The sequence below is a fragment of the Anabrus simplex genome, chromosome 2, assembly GCF_040414725.1.
Source record: "Anabrus simplex isolate iqAnaSimp1 chromosome 2, ASM4041472v1, whole genome shotgun sequence".
NCBI classification, from domain to species: domain Eukaryota; kingdom Metazoa; phylum Arthropoda; class Insecta; order Orthoptera; family Tettigoniidae; genus Anabrus; species Anabrus simplex.
In genome coordinates, this window is record NC_090266.1 from 984,371,710 (window position 1) to 984,392,332 (window position 20,623).

The 20,623-nt window shown below is 37.7% G+C and overlaps 1 protein-coding gene across 1 annotated transcript in view; it reads left to right on the forward strand.

Moving 5' to 3' along the window:
• The window catches only part of Pez (protein tyrosine phosphatase non-receptor pez), a 923,645-nt gene that overhangs the window by 323,716 nt on the left and 579,306 nt on the right, over positions 1 to 20,623 (forward strand). The window contains exon 9 of the mRNA XM_068226358.1: positions 16,325 to 16,414. Coding sequence (XP_068082459.1) covers positions 16,325 to 16,414 — 90 coding nt within the window. The remainder of the gene's footprint in view (positions 1 to 16,324; positions 16,415 to 20,623) is intronic.

Here is a 20,623-nt window from a genome sequence, read left to right on the forward strand (position 1 = left end):
TGTATTAGGCTTACTAGTGGTAACATAAACATTTGCATAGTTTCTCGAAACAGTTCCGCTTGATCTGTTAACTTAATACAGTAACATTAATAAATTCCTATATTTGAGACAACTTATTATCATCGTTCTTTTCTTTATTAAGCAAATCAATGTAAGCTGCTACCATTGAAATTAATCGATATTTGGATGACGATTTGCTGCACAGAAGTTGGGGATCCACTGCAATGGTAGAAGGAGATCTGTTACTTCTATTCAACTTTATTGAAATTCATCTGATTTAACTTCCACGTTCTTGCTTTCTCTGTGCCCTATGAAAGATTGTTCTCCAAAACAGGACAATTGATATACTGTACCCATACAGGATGGGCAGGAAATCATTTCTTGAAATATTGATATACTATGGTAATATGAGAATACGATTCAGAGACTGGTTGCTCCCTTGGGGAATATTACCACACCTGCAATTACAGGCAGACGGAGATGTCTCCAGTATGATTATTTATGGACAATAATCTGCTTATCTAGACCGAGATCCTAGCAAGTGGCCGAGTCACTAATTGCTGCAGGTAAACAAATACAAAATTCAGCTCCATGCCAGCACCACATCACCAAATGTTCTTGGAACTTGGGCGATGGAAAATACCCATACGGGCAAACAGACTGAAAGGTTGGCTAGAGAAGGAATAAGGAACATTTAAAAGCCAGCCTAGTTGGTTTACAAGTACACAACCAAATGCATAAAGTTTTCCTGAAAATGTATGCCTGTGATGATTTGCAAAATTCTGCATACCTGACAGTGAAATTGGGTAAGGTGCCTGGAACTGCTTTGCACCTGGATGCTTTAACATGTCAATAATTATAAATAACATATTTTTTGTAACGATAAAAATTAGTAAACAGCCAAATAACATTGGAAATTCAATACAAGTTCATGCAAATATAGGTGTGTTTTCATTATATTACCTTTGAATTGTAATACAGTGGTGGAAATTAGTATAAAGGCATGTGGTTTTGCATGGGGAAAACAGTTTATTTACTTATTTAGTATTGCACATATTTTTTCCCATACAGCTTACAATCAAGCATAAAAAATATATTCTCATTTTACCTTTAGCATTAGTACTTATATAAATAATAGAAGAACAATGCTCGTAGGGGTGGAAATTGGTATAAAGGCAGGTCCGCTGTTTGACTTGCATCAGTGATAAATGTAAACAGCTACAGCTTGAGGTGTGTCTGCAGACGTTGCACAGTTCACGCGTACAGCAGTTGTAATAATGCCGCATGGAAAGCCTCTCTCAGGAGTAGAGCAAGTAAGTATTAAGGATTACAAAGAAGTGGGCCTATCTAACCACCTAATTGCTAAGAAATTAGGATGTTCAAGTTGTGTTATTTATCATTTTGTCAAATTGGGTGCACAGTGAAGACAAAATTGCACATATAGTTGGACAAAAAAACTGTCAGCATCAGATTAGTGTTTTATCCTCCATAAATCAAAAGTCAACGGCTTGTGTTCCTCTAAAAGCATGGCTGATTTACAGTTACCAATCACTTCCAGGCGCGTTAGACAAATCCTGGCTGAAGATGAGAATCTTGCACTCAAGAAACAGCTCCATAAGCCATCTTTAAACAACGCTCGTAAGGAGGGTAGATTGAAGTTTGCTGAAGAACAGATGTCATGGACCTTAGAATGGAACAAAGTAATATTCAGTGATTAGAAGTTTAATTTGGATGGGCCAGATGGTTTTCAGTATTATTGGAATGATCTCCATAAAGAATAAGTTTGGTTGAGCAGAAATTTTGGCATTGGCAGTGTTATGATCTGGGCAGCATTCTGTGCTAAAGGCACTTCTATCATAGCATGGATGCACCCCAAAATGTAATCTGATGATCATACGGAAATGCTGGAATTTGAACTGGTTCATATGTGCGAGGAATTTGACGATAATTTAATTTTCCAACAAGATAACACTGTGCTTCACAGGTCTGCCAGGCCAAAGAAGTGATTTCAAGATAAAGGAATTATACTTATGAGCTGGCTATCAAGAAGACCAGATTTAAATCCAATAGAGAATTTGGCAAGACGTGTATATCACAATGTTTGGCAGTTCGCGACTCTGGCTGAGCTGAAAACTGCAATTTGAATGGAATGGACCTCAGTCTCAAAAGAAATGATCATTGCTCTTATACAATCAATGCCAAAAAGGATTTTTGCAGTTATTAACCACTCAAGTCGGTTCGACGTGTACGTGTACGGACCTACCTGTACGGACTAGGCTAGCGATGTTTTAGATGTACATCTACGTGCCGTCTGTTGGTTGTCAACGTGAACTTTTAGCACGGCACGCAGCACAGGGTATCATTTTATGCAAGGCAAGCATCTTCTACCGTAAAGCGGCATTGTTTTGCGTGAAAAGAATTTGTTACATCAACGTCGATCAGTGTAAACAACATGGCAGCATACTCGCATGGTTTGTATTTATCTAATGCAGCTCTCAAACGCATATTAGGTGAAAGTAGTAATAAGAATGATCCGAGTGATAATGAAAGTGTTAGTGATGATGATTATACACAGCAGCAAAATTACGTGTGATGTAAACAATTATAGTAATATAAGTGAATGCTCACCCAAGTAGTCATGGACACCTGTTGATTCTAATTTTATTCAAACAAAAATCCCTGTCACGGGTAAGTGTAGCCCAACTAGTGGAACCGTGAGTGTTTTGGGATGTTTTTTTATTGTTTTTTGATGATGAGTTAGTGGACGTTATTGTTAGAGAGACTAACAGATATGCAGAACAAAAGATTCCATAGTGCAGGTCATTGAATCAAAGATTGCGAATGAGGCAGCGGAAAGAAGTGACTAGGGAAGAAATGTACGTAGTTCTCGGCTTGTTTATGCTTATGGGTATAATTCAGAAGCCAACGCTCTAATCATATTTCAGTAGGGATCTTTTTCTTGAAACCTCAATTTTCCCTCAGACTATGACCCTGGATAGATTTGAACTAATTTTGAAATTTCTTCATTTTGTTGACAATAGTGCAAAAGCCACATTCACAGGTCCACCCAAACTTTTCAAAATTGCACCAATCATTGACATGCTAAATTTACAATTTCAAAATTTATACTTGCCAGAAGAGTATATTAGTATCGATGAGTTCTTTACATTGTGGAAATGTAGGTTACATTTCAAGTAGTACATTCCTTTGAAAGCAGCAAAAATTAGCATCAAAACATTTGAGTTCTGTGAGTCAAACACTGGCTATTTATGGCATTTCATTGTCTACACTGGTGCTGGCAGTGATGCAGAAACATCAATTTCTGTTGACAACAATTTGAAGAGCACTAAAATTGTAGTAAAACTTGTCACTCCACTTCCGAACAGAGGCCATACCTTGTTCATGGACAACTACTACAATTCTCCATATTTAGCAGTATTGCTGCTAAATCATGGTGCTAATGTTGTAGGGACATTGAAGTTAAGCAGGAAAAGTGTACCAGTTACCATAAAGCAGGCTAAACTGAAGAAAGGGGAGTGCCTTGCTGCACATTCCAACAATTTTGTGGTGCTGACATGGAAAGACAAAAGGGATGTAGCCATGATTTCCATGTACATGGCACTGACTTTGAACAAACTGCAACTAGAGCAGTAGAAAAAGGGATTGTAAAACTGAAGCCAAGGTCTGTTGTTTACAACAAGGCTATGGGAGGCAGAGATCTGGAAGATCAGAAATTACAGCCATACTTGCTAGAGAGAAAGAGAGGCATCAAGTGGTACATAAAATTTTTCAAGCAACTCCTAAACATAGCAGTGCACAATGCCTACATAATTTATAATTCACAGAATTCCCACGTAGGCCATCTTATGTACAGGCTGCATTTAGTGAAGGCCCTCATTCCGACCTACCAGCTACAAATTTCTATAACTCCATCTCCTGGCAGACCTTCAATCAATCCTCCACCAAAAAGACTCCTCAAGAGGCACTTCATTGAGAAAATCCCTCCAACAGAGAAGAAGGCAAAACCCTAGAGGAGGTGTGTGGTGTGTACTAGGAACAACTAAAAAAGGTAGTGCGTGTACTGGTGTCCTGATTGTCAAGTTGGACTGTGTTTTGAAACATTCTTCAAAAAATTCCACATTCAACTGGATTTCTAAGAAGGTAATTAGGCATTTTTATTTACTTTGCATGTAAGGTCCCACCTTTTTGTATGTAGATACTACATCTGCATGATATAAACTGCACATCCACTTAATTTGAGCAAGTTGCGTCCGGCCCCGCGGTGTAGGGGGCAACGCGTCCGCCTGTCACCCGACGGCCCCGAGTTCGTTTCCCGGCCGGGTCAGGGGTTTTTAATTGTAATGATTAATGTCCCTGACTTGGGGACTGGGTTTTTTGACGTCCTTAATCGTCCTTTCCTCACACACAACATTCCACACTACCGCCATTCCAATTACACGCAGGTTCATGCAATATGGTGCCCATAGGGGCAAAAGGTCCATGTGGGTCGACACTCCGAACAAATAGCATTTAAAAAAAGAAAATTTTGAACAAAATCAGACAGGTCGTTTAGAAGTTATAGCAATGTTTGTGACACCATGTAAAATCATGATATTATTCTAAAATTTATTTCCGCTGTAGGGTAAAACTTGCCTAACTTTTAATACCGGCTTGAAGGGTTAAGAACAATGGAGGTTCAACTAAATACTAGGTCATTGTTGTGGTACATTTACTGTTTACCTTAGTTTATTCTAACTAAAATGCATAAGTGCCTTTATATCAATTTCCACATTTTAAGTTTTTTTTTTTTTTCTTTTTTAAAGTATAAATGCTAAACATAAAATGAGAATGTATTTTGTATGCTTTGGTTGTAATCTGTACGGGGGAAAATGCGTGCAATACTAAATAAGTAAATAAACAGTTTTCCCCACATAAAAGTTTACACTAATTTCCACCACTGTATATATGAAAGAATATGACCAGTGTTGAAAAAAAAAACAAGATGAGCAGGACTTGATCCAGCGATTACGGAGCTTAAATACTAACCGCTCGACCGTCGCCATTTTGTGCTGATGATCACAGTGCACCGGTACATATTCAACATGAAAACTCTTGCGATTTTCTTGAGAATGCTCAAGTAGTACACCTTACTACCTGCACATTATGTTGTTCTAATGAGCTACTAAAAGTGTACAAAGTTTGAAGATAATCTGTAATCTGAACATCGTGGCCTCCCCTTGTTAGTCCAATCATATAATTTATGCTACCATGTTAGCAAAATACAGGAGTGCTAGCTTTGATTCAGCAAATACAACAATATTATTGCCAGTTCCTTTTGCAGAAGGGATGAAGAATGTGTAGTGAATAAGTTATGTGCCTTAGGCACCAAAGTGTTAAAAAATCTTGAAAATGTAATTATCCGTGTTAGCTTAAAATGTGTACAGTAAGTGTCTGTATTGGATTAATTCTTCACCCTAAATGGATATCAGCACCTTGGCTGGTTAGATGGAATGGGGCCATGCTCCTCATCCGTCTAACGCGGTGAAGAAAAGAGACGCGAGTACCGAATTTGTTTTATAATTTTGTAGACTAGCTATTCAGTTAATGGGGGGAAATTGTTAGTAAATATGGTTACTTGATGGAGGCATATATGGGCTTCTTTCCGGTCCCACAACTTAGGTTTAATTAAGATGGAGGGACATAATTGAATGGGAATTATGGGTTTGTTCTTGTATATAAAGTAATTTGAGATTTATTATTGATTTGTTGTGTTGGCTGATTGTCATGCCCACCATGTAAATATTTCGTGGTAGACACATCTGTGCACTGATTTGATTGTCATATTGCAGGACCTCTTTTGATATGGTTTATTTGTTTTTCTTATGGGTAGAAATAAGTCATGTTTTATTATATCCGGAGGTATGAGATTGCCAGTGAAGTTTAATTTGTGTCATATGAATGGAAGTAATGGTAATAGTAAAATATAACTGATACTGAGATTTTGCAGGTGGATTATAGACGGAATGATTCGTGAGGATTTAAATATGATATTTAAATATAAATGGCATTGAATATTGAATTTTAAATGTATAAATGTTACAATAACTCGTAATCACTAATGACGTACTAAAATTTTCTGATTGGTTCCAAGTTGTGTGCGAATTAAAACTTGTGTTAATTAATGTGTTCTAAGTAATGATCTAAACCTACTGTTGAAATCGCTGTTACAATGTGTTTTGAATGATGACCTACATGTTAAATAAAATTGGTGTTAATTAATGTGTTTTAATAATGATCTAAACTTATTAATGTTTAAATCACGGTTCCAACATGTTTTAAATGTATTGCTAAATGATGATTATGTATATAATATAATAATCCGTATTCATGATCACTAAAGTTAATGGAAAAATAAAATCACACTCTGAGGCCAGTCGTAGAAAATTTGGTTACAGAAAAGACAAGTCAAGTGTTGAGGGGTCAGTTGGATAACGCAGCCCATAAAGATGTGGACTGTACTGGTTCATTGAAAGAATATAATCGGTCTAGAATGTACAAATATTAAGAAGCTGTGTTTGGTGTAAGGGGGCAAAACAGATTCCCGCACCATTGATACTAATAAGGAAAATGCTGTGGTAATATAAATAATGTTGGGGGTGTCAGAGGGAAGATGAAATTCCCTCACCCCAAATATATAAATAAGCTGCGATGTAATTAAATAAGCATCCGGGTGACTGACAGATGATATTGCAGGCCCGACGGATGCAGGTAAATGAAGACTAAATTATGAATGGTCTTTGGATCAAACCTCATTGTGATAGGCTGCCAGTGTGATTATTCAAAGTGTTATGACCCAAAAGATTAAACCAGCCAATTGTCTGCTGAATGACAACATGGTAGAGTCTTACAGATCGTTACATGTCATAATGAGGCTACTTAAAGGATGCAACAAAGAATTAAAAGAGAAAAGTTACTTAAGTAGGGTTCGTCCGTTATTGGAATATGCAAACAGTGTTTGGGATCCTCACCAAGAATACCTAATAAAAGAAATAGATAGTGTGCAGAGGAAAGCAGCAAGATTTGTAACAGGGGATTTCAGAAGAAAAAGTAGTGTATCAGAAATGTTAGAGGAACTTGGATGGGAAACTTTAAGTAAGAGAAGGGTGAAAACTAGACTTATAGGATTATATAGAGCCTATACAGGAGAAGAAGCATGGGGAGAAATCCGTGAGAGGCTTCAGTGTGAAAATAATGATATCGGCAGGACTGACCACAAGTATAAAATTAGAAGGAATTTTAGCAGAAGCGACTGGGGTAAATTTTCATTCATTGGGAAGGGCGTGAAGGAGTGGAACAGTTTACGAGGGGTAGTGTTTGATCCTTTTCCAAACTCTATACAGATATTCAAGAAGAGAATAAACAGCAACAGAGAAAATAAATGAAATGTTGGAGGGCATTCGATCAGTGCAGGTTATTGAAAATAAAAAATGTGTGTGAATAAATGAATTCCATCCCCTGGTCTATGGAGTTTGGACAGCCGAAGTAGGGGACTGCCTGTAGGGGTGAAGTACAGTGGGGACTTTGAGGGCCCTGGGACCGCTACGGTAGCTGTGAAAGCTCTTCCGGAACGCTGAAAAGCGGTGGCAAAAGGGGCTTCGGTTATGACGCAGCAGGTCGTTATGCTACTTAGGTTCCAAAATGGGTAAAAAAATAAATAAGTAAATAAATGCAATGTGAATTTTAATCTTCTACCAGTTGTATAGTATTATTTGAATAATTTCACATACTGTATATGAGTTGACTATGCTTGTAAGTACAGGAGATATTATAAGTAGAATTTTGTAAACAATATAAATTTATTAAGGATGAGCTGTGTGTTTAATAGAAAAAAAATGTTGGTGTAAATTGTATAATATTGTATTCTAGGAAAATTTTCTTCTTCTCTTGTTAATTTAAAATTTAGTGCTTGACAGTGACGTATTTTAGTGTACCATTTGCCACCGAGGTAGACACCTCATTTGCAAATAAAGAGATTTGATTTGATTTTTTACTCATGGCAGATTAAATGGATCGTAAGTTATGAATTTCATTATGGTCCGTATTGACAATTGATCACTATCAAAAGGTAGGAAGGCTCCACCTATTCAGTACTATTAGCTTGTTTATTGTTTTATAAAACTGGGAGTAGTTTCGACCCCATATATATTAGGTCATCTTCAGCCACACTCCAATTGGAGGACATAAGCAACATATATAACCAATAATATAAACACTGATATGACACAATTTATAGTCTTAATTTAAACTATTGATGAAGTCTGAAATAACATATCTACACTTTAAACTAAGTAACACATCAAAAATGTTGTGGTTGATGGCGAACTATTTTGTTGTTTCTACAGCAGCTATCATTTTTGAGTTGATCTGGGAGTTGTATCTTTTTCTGTGTAAACACTGATATAATTTAAACCATTGATGAAGTCCAGAGAACATATCTACACTTTAAACTAAGTAACACATCAAAAATGTTGTGGTTGATGGCGAACTATTTTGTCGTTTCTACAGCAGCTATCGTTTTTGAGTTGATCTGGGAGTTGTATCTTTTTCTGTGTAAACACTGATATAATTTAAACCATTGATGAAGTCCAGAGAACATATCCACACTTTAAACTAAGTAACACATCAAAAATGTTGTGGTTGATGGCGAAATATTTTGTCGTTTCTACAACAGCCATTTTTTTGAGTACTGGTGTTGGTATCCGTACAAAGTGCACGTAACTTACGAACAACATCGGGACATTCACCTCCAAATTAATTAAACAGTAGATCACTACATTGATAATAAGGAAAACCTATTCAAAATACGAATGTTCCCCTTAAAGCTACATAAGTCTTGACCCATATTACTATTGAACAAACATGAATGTCAGTCAAGTTGCTCATCTACACAGAAAAGGATACCAACTCCCAGATCAACTCAAAAACAATGGCTGTTGTAGAAACGACAAAATAGTTCGCCATCAACCACAACATTCTTGATGTGTTATTTAGTTTAAAATGTGGATATGTTCTTCGGACTTCATCAGTGGTTTAAATTATGTCAGTGTTTACACAGAAAAAATACCAACTCCCAGATCAACTCAAAAACGATAGCTGCTGTAGAAACGACAAAATAGTTCGCCATCAACCACAACATTTTTGATGTGTTATTTAGTTTAAAGTGTAGATATGTTATTTCAGACTTCATCAATAGTTTAAATTAAGACTATAAATTGTGTCATATCAGTGTTTATATCATTATTGGTTATATATGTTGCTTATGTCTTCCAATTGGAGTGTGGCTGAAGATAACCCAATATATATGGGGTCAAAACTAGTCCCAGTTTTATAAGACAATATACAAACTAATAGTACTGAATAGGTGGACCCTTCCTACCCTTTGATAGAGATTAAATGGATATAAATTTAGCAATAATAATAAAGAATTTAATGGCCACAAAATAAAAATGATATTTTTATGACAGTGAACTAATAATAATAATAATAATAATAATAATAATAATAATAATAATAATAATAATAATAATAATAACAAGAAGAAGATGATTCTATTGGTCATGAATTAATGATGATAATAATATTTCAGTGACTGAGAATTAATAATCATAATGAGGTTAATGGATACAAATGAATGATAATGAGGTTTCAAATTAATATTTTTTTCATGATAATTTCTAAATGTTCATAAACAAATAAGAATAAGTACATTTGCAGGTCGTAAAATAATAATAATAATAATAATAATAATAATAATAATAATAATAATAATAATAATAATATATTATCATCATAGACTAATAGTGATAATAATGAGGTTTCTATGATCATAAACTAATAACCACTATGACAATATCACATGACTGTGGATTTATAATCGTGAAGATAACTGAACTGAGAAATAACAGTAACATTGATGCTGGCCACACATGAGGAGTGTGTGAGGTTGTAGACACCTTTCAAGGATTTTCTGTGTGGACAGTAACTGTGTAAATAATAAATAAGGCTAATTCTGGCAAGCTGATTTTTTTTTTGCTAGTTGCTGTACGTCGCACTGACACAGATAGGTCTTGTGGCGACAATGGGTCAGGAAAGGCCTAGGAATGGGAAGGAAGCGGCCGTGGCCTTAATTAAGGTACAGCCCCAGCATTTGCTTGGTGTGAAAATGGGAAACCACGGAAAACCATTTTCAGGGCTGCCGACAGTGGGATTCGAACCCACTATCTCCCGGATGCAAGCTCACAGCCGCACACTCCTAACCGCATGGCCAGCTCACCCGGTCGAGCTGATTCTGGCATGCTCGTACATCTGGTTGCTTAGGCTAGGATCCCTCCGTTGAATCCCCACTAGTTAATGATAGCATTTCTTGGATAGGTGCAGGCTGATTTATAGGTGTATATAGGGTATATCAGGTAACATGCAGGCGATCTCAAATCATCTTTGCATTCGTGCCCATAGCTTCATAATCATGTGAGTATATGGTTCAAGCGACACCAATCTGCGTGTCACTGTATAAGAGTCGCTGTTTGACCCCAGATATTTACTGTTCCAACCATCATAATGGAATGTTGGAAGCTGTATGAATAATATGTCTGTTTCTGGTTTCGATTAGTCAAAATTGTTCAAATCTTAAAATCCATGCTTTGAATCAAGTTAATAAATTATTCCTTTGTGTTTCATAAAGGAAACAGTTACATTACCTTTTTATTATTGTTACGGAGTTACCTGTGGAAGTCAGAGGTGAAAGAAGGTGCAGGCTGTGCAGGCTGGAATGGGTCTAACTACAAGTCCGAAAGATGATTTTAAAATTTAAATAAAGGTTATATTTTCAATAGACAACAAGAGTTAACAAAAGTTTACATAGAATTTGAAAACTTAACAAGTCAACGACAAGCCAAAATCAGGTACAAAGTAATCACACTATTTAGGGGGTATTACAAGATCTGGGCTTCGAGCCCCAAGTATAATTTCGGAGCTCTCAGCTCACAATCACAAAATACCAAAGGGCAGAAAACCCTTAATTACATGGAGCATTAGCTCCCGACTTTACATCTCAAGCCTCGCTAAGGCACTTTTACCACTGACCCGCTCTCGATCTTTCAAGCCTATTTAAGAGGCCATAAACTAACTTTACACTAACTGCCCTCAAGGCACACTTACAGTGAAACAGGGGTATCTTGTACCCAACCTACAGGGCCTTCGCATGAAGAAAAAGAAAAAAACAACAGGTTAAGTTACTGGTCCAAAGTACAGAGAGGACTGGAGGCGTGAACTTGCGCTCCTAAATACACATTTTAAAACCTAAGTGGTGCTAGGCCGATCACACAGGGGCTAATCCCAATCTATGGAGGTGACTAGTATACAAGATAAATTTAACACATTAAGAAGGAAGAGAAAAACGGTTATGAAAACATAGTCACCTCAAATTCAAAATGAAGAGGAGCTCGAGAGGGTAAAGCATTATCTATCCCCAAATTAAAGTTCAAGAAAACTGAAGTTTACCAGGAAAAGGGATTACATGTTTAATAGTTTACATATTAAAGGTTTCGAACCCTCCCCGAGAGTTAAACTGCTGAGCTAGCAAGAAATAAAGATGTTAAAAGGCCATCACCTTGTTGGAGAACTGCTGTCCGAAGAAAGAGGCGCTTCCCGCCCCCTGCTACATATTCACACACACTGAGTTAGATGTTATACGAGTGGCACGGAGACAAGAAAATCAGCAGTTTTTATACCCTCGTGGAAAATTCGATACCTTTCAGGAATGAGTAGACACACCCCCTCAATTTTATTGGTTCACTAATAATTACACATGGAAATTCGAAGAAGAAAGCAATGATTGGAGGAAAATTAATTACAGAAATTACAGATTGGCTAAATTCAAAACAGGCGGAAAGAAAGGATTAATGTTGCCAACCCACAAACCACAGAACAAAATTTAGTAAGGACAAAACTTATGAATCCAACATTTCTTCAAGAGAGTTCATTCCATTGCACCAGAGTGTATTACCATCGTTTTTGGTAGAGACATCTGTTAGAGAATGTCCACGCTTCTTGATCAATGACAAACAAAAACACATCAAAATTCACACAGAGCCATCTTCGGAGAAACTGTTGAGTTAATACAGTTTTTTAAAGTTCAGGCTTTCTCCTGTAGAGGAGTTTCAATTGGCGCAATATTTGAACTAACGGCATGGAGGTGTACTGCCCGGTACAATTATTGGTATAATTAGTCGTGCCCATGCTAATCAATTATGTCATTTCCTAGTCCTATTATGGAGTCTTTCCTTAGAGTGTCTATGAATGAGCCCTTGCCCGTATTTAAATTTGAATGCCCCATTCGCCCCTCTACTTTACTTGAGTCCCTTATTTAAATACATATTTTTCTTTAGACTTTTAAAGATGAACCAAACACCCCTGAGATAATTGCTAATCTAGGACTCAGGTGTGAGCAGGTGCAATACAATTACCAAAAATGCTCAGGCTTGAAAAACTTGGGCAGGATTTCGTTTTAAAACAGGAATTCCTACTTACTACTTAGAATATGACTAACCTGCTCTTACGGTTTCACAGCATGTTGAATTTTTATTTGTATAGTTTTTAAATTTTTATTTGTATAGTTTTTAAATTTTAATTTGTATAGTTTTCATAAATGAAATAATAATCATGAATGAATGAACGTAAGTTACTGTAGTGTTCTTACTTCTCTGGTACTGTACAGTATATATGTAATAATGTGTGTGATGTTAAAATTCACGTAATGAAATGTAAATGGGTCACAGCAAAACTTTCTGGGAATAGGTAAGAATGTGCGTGACGATCTGGTGAAAGCGGTAGAGGGATTGGAGAAAGGAGTGGAGAAAGCAAGATGGGAGTAGAGTACCGCTATGTACACATTAATTAACGTGCAGTTAGGGTCTATAAGAGGCAGCGGAGGGTAAACGAATGTTCCTTCCAAAAGCCCCTTGTATTAGGTTACTTTTATATTCTAATTCTACAACCTAATACTACGTTGTAACGGATATAGTGGAACATGATACAGGAATGTAACCATTTGTCCCATCCCTATTACTGTAGGTAAAATATGTTTTAATAGTTCACACGCGCAAGTAATGACCACTGCTACTTCTCTGAATATCCACCATGGTACTCTGGGACTCTGTTACCCCTCCTACCTGTTTTCTCATGTGATATCGCACGTATTCTGTTTCCATCTGATTTTGGAATCATTAAACCTAGGTACTGGTTCTGTGTTGTGATGAAAAAAATAGTGTTAATTACTAAGAAAGAATGTGTATATGCTGCTGGACAACGTAAAATACCAGTAGCTCTGAAAATACTTGACACAATTCTTGTTAGGTTAAAGCGAAGGTGAACTATAATATTCCCATAAATCCATTCATTATTATTATTACACATGAAGCATCAATCAGCTAAAGACACCAAAAATGTCTGTGTGTTCATATGAGAATGGTAAATATATGTCATATTGCATTGCAAGCAGGCATAATTACCTTTTGAAAACCTCCTTATATTCATTATAATTATGTTAAACTTGTTACAGCTCATTCCATGACAGTGACTTTGGGGACTAAATACAAAACTGTTCCTTGCTTCAAGACCACAAGCATTGTCGATCATCACACAAGGATTGACCAAGTTGTAAACTGACAACTAGAAATAAGAACAACCTACTATAAATTCCTGCATGTACAGTTTCCCATATTATTAGATTCAAGCAAATTTTTAAAAAAAATTTCATTAATGGTCAAATTCTCAGACCTCTATAATAGCTAGCACATTGTTGAGACATGTATTATACGACTTCACTGTTTTCATATTTTTTTAACTGTTAGGTTCTTCAGTCTGCCAAAACCAGTTGTTACTAATAAATTTATAAACTACCTGAAAACGAAAAACATGTGGTAACAGTCTTATACCTGAAAAAGAAATAACTTAATTAAAACAGAATGAATGACATGTTTTGGTCTTGAAAGAAAACCATCATATTGTATCAAATCACACTCAAATATTTAGAAATATATAAACATGTATGTTTATTTCCATTTAAATACTTATGAACTTGACATCTGGAACTTATCTTAATGAAGTCCTCTTTTGTCTTCACTCAAGCATAAAATATGATGTGTTTGAAAACCGTTGCTCTGTCATTGGCGTGAGTCCAACTGGATATCCAGTATCATCATCCTTGTATTACAATTTTTAATTTTTTTTCATATGCAAGGGTTCTTAATGACCATCCAATGGGCTGCCTATTATACTGGTAATTCTCTGTTATGTCATGTTTGTTACTTACTACAACTCTTCTGAAATAGTACTTGCAGTTTTTTATTTTCATCATCGTTATCATCTATTGCCTTGAGCTTTTTTTTCTACAATTTCACTTACATCCTGCATGATCTCGCTTTTTAATTTTACATTAAGAACGTACACCTTGTCCTCTAACTTGTACTGTCCACCCTTAAGTTCATTCGCCTCAGCTTTAAGTTCTGTCTTGTCTTCATCCTGACAGGATCTGAACTGTGTTTTAAATTCTTGCTTAATTTTACTGAGCTTATCTAAGAGAGCCTAGAGGCCAGACTCCATGTTGTCAATTAGTCTAAAAGTTCCTCTTACAAAACCCATTACCTATTTAATCCCGTTTCTTACTCCAGTTGTGGCTGGTTACTGGGTCCTTAAAACCAAAATCACTACTCAGAGAGGTAGCTTGTTCTTACTTTCGACTAAATTTATTTAACTACTATTTATACTTCATTCACTCGTGTCTGAATTTTCCTGTTCCCCTCTTCACTCACTCGGCTGATCACAGCAATTCAGCGCATCAAACTCCTGCTCTCAAACACCTCTTCTTACAGTACAGTGTTGTTGCAGAACAGTTCACTTCACAACTATCAAGCCTTCCTGAACTCCGCTTATCCATCTGATGGACTCATCGCGGACTTGCAACCGTTTTGTAACAACTTGTATTCACATACAACTGACTCACTTGAGACTGACTCTGTGCTACCACAGCTGTGCTCTTAATATAGGCCCACGGAAGATTCCTGTAGTTTCCACTTCCAGATTATTCCTGGGACCTACTTCAATGTTAACCAGTTTCCAGATTCCTCTAAGGAGCTTCTTTATCTTGAGACTCAAGAATTCTCCCAGCGGCATTGGTTTGCTCACTGCTGGCTCGCATGCATTGTTGTCGCTCTGGCATTGAAGACGTGATTCCCCACCTCTCCACACATTCTCGGTCTTCATTGTCAAGATGTGTGCAACTTGTTTGTTTTCATTTCCAGTGTCATGCTCCACGGCTTAATAGTTCGTGTGCTGGCCTTTGGTCACAGCGGTTCCGGGTTTGATTCCTGGCAGGGTTGGGAATTTTAACCATCATTGGTTAATTTCTCTGGCACAGGGACTGGGTGTATTTGTCACCATCATCATTTCATCCTCATCACGACGCGCAGGTCGCCTCCGGGCGTCAAATCAAAAGACCTGCACCTAGCGGCCCGAACATGTCCTCGGGCACTCCCAGCACTAAAAACCATACGCCATTTCATTTCATTTTCACTTTTCAGTACCAGTACCCCTTATGTATCTGATATTTCACTTGTTTTTAGTTTCTCTTGTCAACTTTATCATTGCCTTTCTCTTGCCTTGGTTTTGTTTTCTCCTACTTATTTAACATAACACTAACACATGAAAGGTTTTTGGTGATGGAAGGATGGGAAAAAGTTAGGCTTCGGAAGGTAGTGGCTGTAACCTTACTTAAAGTACAGCCTCAGCATTTGCCTGGTGTAAAAATGGGAAACCATGGGAAACCACCTACAGGGCTGCCGACAGTGGGATTCAAACCCACTCTCTCCCGAATGCAAGCTTACTACTGCGCGACCCTAACTGCACGGCCAACTTGCTTGGTTTTTATCTTTCTTCCTACTATACATGTTGATGCAAATAACCAAGTGTCATATTCCATGTACTCCTTACTTCTCTATTTTCTCATGCATGGCTCATATTCTGTCATCTCCTTATTATAAACTATGTTGACCCAGTTATTTTTTTCTGTGAGTCAGTCATATTTTCATTACCACTCACCATAGTATGAGTATTTTCCTGTGTGAGTATGTTCTTGGAATTTGGTCTTACTTTGGTTGTTAATGATTTTGATTCCTCTGGCCTTGTTGTTTTGTTGACTCTGCAGTGTTTTGTGTCTATTGGAAAAATAATAATGTATTTTTAGGTTATGATTTCTTTCTTTCCCCAGCATACATTCTTCATGCAACATGAACAAGCATCTGATCCAGGGCAGAGCATGGGTGAACAGCTGGTTGGAACCTTGTTTCAGAGTGGAGAGGTGATTATTACATTTGTCAAGATTTCTATATCTCTTCGAGGCAGTTTGGGGGCTTCTAAGTGTATTTAATTGTAAACAATTCCTTTAGATGAAAATTTTAATACCCCAATCGCTCTCATAACCATTATATTAAATGTAGAATAAAATCAGCACCTTAATACCTTTCTTATGAAGTTTTTGTTGAATCATCCTAATGATGATTTTTACTTTTTGTATTAAATTTTATATGAAATTTGTAAAACTGAAATCAGCAATAGCCATATTGTATCAGCAACTTAATTAACTCATTGGCTTACCTAGCTGTCATTTTGCCCGGGTGTGGGAACTGGCACATGGCTTACCTAGTTGTCGATTCGATGGTCTGATACAAAGCACTGTAGTATTGGCGACATAGGCAAGTAGTCTGTCATAAAATTCAGCAGATTGTGCTAGTAGGCTCTTTCATGCTTGAAGCAAATCACTCACAGTTCTATTCAGGGTGTTTTTTGGTGGTGGTGGTGGTGGTGGTGGTGGTGGTGGGGAATATGTGCTCTATTTTAAGGCCCAATGCAGGTATACTCATAATAATACAATCAAAGAAACTGGCTTTGCGCGAAGCTATGGAGGGTTGCCCCTGTTAATACAGGACGCGACTTTGGGCGCACATGCCATTTCTGGAAGCAGCTACATGTCATTATTTTTGTTCTGTGTGGTCAGTATGATTTAGAGAAGTGCCGCGTACAGTCATATACCATTGTTGCCTCATAGCCTGCCGAATTGCAGATATATGGCAAGGCTCCATTGTTGGCCTTTCCGATGCTAATTTCTCATTATCGAGAACTGTACAACCGTGTAAAATAAAAGATCTCAACACTAGTAAGTCCTCTGTAGGCAATGTGATAAAATTACGTCAGAATGGTTTCCCGCCAGAAAAAAACAACCTAGAAAAAACTGCCGCGGAAGAGAGTTACGACTCTCCAGGACTCCGGACATCATTAAGAAGGTAAAGGCTGCTATTCTGAAGGAAAATCCACCAACTCAAAGACACCTTGCCAGCCACACAAGCACATTTAATGCTAAAGTCTACCATATAATTAAAGGAGATCTGAACCTGTTAAAGCGGTATAAGGCACGTGGACATGCTTTGAAAGGAAGCAACGTTAAAGAGTAGTTCACTAATTCCAGAAAATTTTACTAAAACTACATTGAGGGGTATGAATAGCAGTTGTTTGTTACCTCGTTTGAAGCTTTGGTTTATTTGGATTACACCAACAAGTCCTGGGCAATTTACTATCACCCAAAACGCCAAAAGGGGCACTCAAACTTCGTCAAGGAAAACAAAGAGATGTTTCCTAGGGGGTTCATCGTAGTGGCAAGGTATCGTACCCGGGGTAAACTCAGAATCCTCAAAGTGCCGAAAAAAGTGAAAATAAATGCTGCCTACTTCCAAAAGAATGTCATGGACCCCTATTTTGACAAAGATATCCTTTGGCTGTACAGTGAGGATGATTCAAATGTCTGGATCCACTTGGATAAAGCATCCAGCCATTCTGCCAGATCATCAGCCGCCTAATGTGAGAGAAAAGAAGCAGAGGAGGGTGTTCATGTTACACCATTTGATGTAGCCACAAAGACGCACACAAAATGCTGTCAGCTTGCATACACGGATTTATTTACAATTATTTACAAATTAAACACACATAACCTTAATCATTGTATCACAAACAAAACACCTCACTCCGAGAACATCAACAAACCACCATTTTTAACAACTGCCTATCACGAAACACATGGAAACTGCAACCACTGCATGTCAACTACCAACTTTACTAAATCAATTCACATACTTCAAACACTCGCTAGCATGACACACATCTGATGGCAAGATGGCAGATTTTGAGGTGACGCTGTGAGTGTGCTCCGTGTTTATCCCACGCTAACTGCATTTATAACAGCTTATATAGTCCGTAAGTTGTGTGAAAAGCGGTGTAAAGTAGTAACTAGGAACTAGTGTACGTTGGAAGATGCCTTCAGTCAAAGGTGCACATGAAAGTCTGGATAAATTTGAAGCGGCTATGAACAGGTTCGAGGTAGGCCTAGAACTTGTTGATGGCTCCCAAGCCAACCCTGCTGGTAACTCCCTAGCTTCCCTGAGACAGGAATTCATGGAATTTAGGTCCGAGATACCCAGTGAACTCAGGCTGCTTAGAGATGAACTAAACAGTCTTGAAAATAAACTGGAGGAACAAGGCGAGCTACTGGATGAGGCAGAGCAGTACAGTAGAAGAAACTGCTTGCTGATACATGGTATCACCGAGGAGCCAAATGAAGACATCTGTAGAAAAGTGAAGGACGTATTCCCCAAACATCTAGAGTTGGGAGTGCCCATGGAAGGGATCGACAGAATCCACTGAATTGGAAAGCCTCAAAGGACAGCAGCAGAGGTACTAACAGCGGGTAAGCGGCCGATTATCGTCAGGTTCGCTCGCTACTGGGAATGTGAACGTGTGTGGGGTGCTAAGCGCAAGCTCAAAGGCACGAAAATCCTGATCACTGAATCGCTGACAAGAACACGTAAGGCAATTTTAAATTCTGCACAGGATCGATGCGGCATGAGAAACGTGTGGACAATAGATGGTCGTATTGTAGTTCTGCTTCCAGATGGCACTAAGAAGATTACTACCACGAATGCGGATTTGAAATCTTTAGATTAGTGGGATAAACGATAACAGCTATGTTTGTGTAAGTGCCTGCAAGTGATTGTTAGCCGTCTCATTCTCCAGGAAGTTGAGGTGAGTTTCCTTCTTATAAATAGCATGTATTGTTATCTTATAATCTACTTGTTGGAATTCTTAGTATTCAGCTAGACAGTTTTTGTGCACCTGGATCTGACCTTGGCAGTGACGGTATCAACAATCCCTTTCTCCCGGGCTCTCCCTTCTCAGCAGGTACTCTGTTGAAACAAGCATTGTTGTCCTCTTCTCAAAGCCTTCAGTGTTGCCATGTAAATGCTCTTTCTCTTCCGGCGCATTATGACAAAATTCAAGCAATACTAACGGAAAATAATTTACATATACTTTGCATCTCTGAAACCTGGCTGACCCCTAGCATTCCTTCCTCCATGGTTGATATTGATTGATATGATCTAATTCGTTTTGATCGGTCAGATGGAAGGCGTGGAGGTGGGACAGCGATTTACTGTAGAAATGATATAAAGAGCCGAGTGATATGTACATCTTCCCAGGGTGTACAAACGCGGTCGGAATTCATGTTCGTTGAAGTAAATATCAACAGACGAAAGGTGATGTTTTCTGTCATATACAAACCGCCTGGTGTAACATATATGACCGAATTCGAAACGTATTTACTAGACTTCCAGGCTATTTATGAACACGTAATCATTATGGGTGACTTTAACTGTAACCTACTTAATACGACTCATGACAGTAATCGATTAGTAGATTTGTTTACCACTTGTAACATGACTATTCTCCCGCTACAACCTACGAACCACTTGTTTGCAACAAACTGTTCATCACACACACTCATAGATCTCATTATAACGAACAACCCAGGTAAAGTAATAACCCATGGGCGAATCCCTGTACCATCCATTTCAACCCATGACCTTGTATATTTATCGTATTCCCTCAAAGTGCCTAAATACAAACCCAAGTACAAAACTGTCAGAAATAGGAAGGACATAAAATTTGATTACCTGAATTATGACGCTTATCAACTATCGTGGGACGATATACGGAGTCTAAATGATACCGACGCTAAAGTTAACTTGTTTAATATGATGGTAAAGAACTAATATGACAGACATGCCCCTAAACGTAGAATAAAAGTTTCTCGCCCTTCTTGTCCATGGCTAGATGATGAAACCAAGAGAATGATGGCCCTTTGTGACTCGTTATTTCGACATTATAAACAAACCCTAGATGACACAGACTTTGAATCTTACTGCATCTTAACACTAGGTTTACCGCAGCGGTCAAAATGACCGTTTTCAGTTTTGTTTTCTCTATCACTCTCGTTATACGGTTAGAACATACAAACGCTTTGGTGGCTTTTATTAATATTAAGTGTACATTTCGGCATATAGCTTCAAAAACCCGTAACTCCTTTCTAGTTAGCGCTATGAGTTCATATACCAACTTTTACCGGACGGTCATTTTGACCGGTATTGCAGTAGCTACCCCGTCAGACTTTTGTGGCATTAATTTA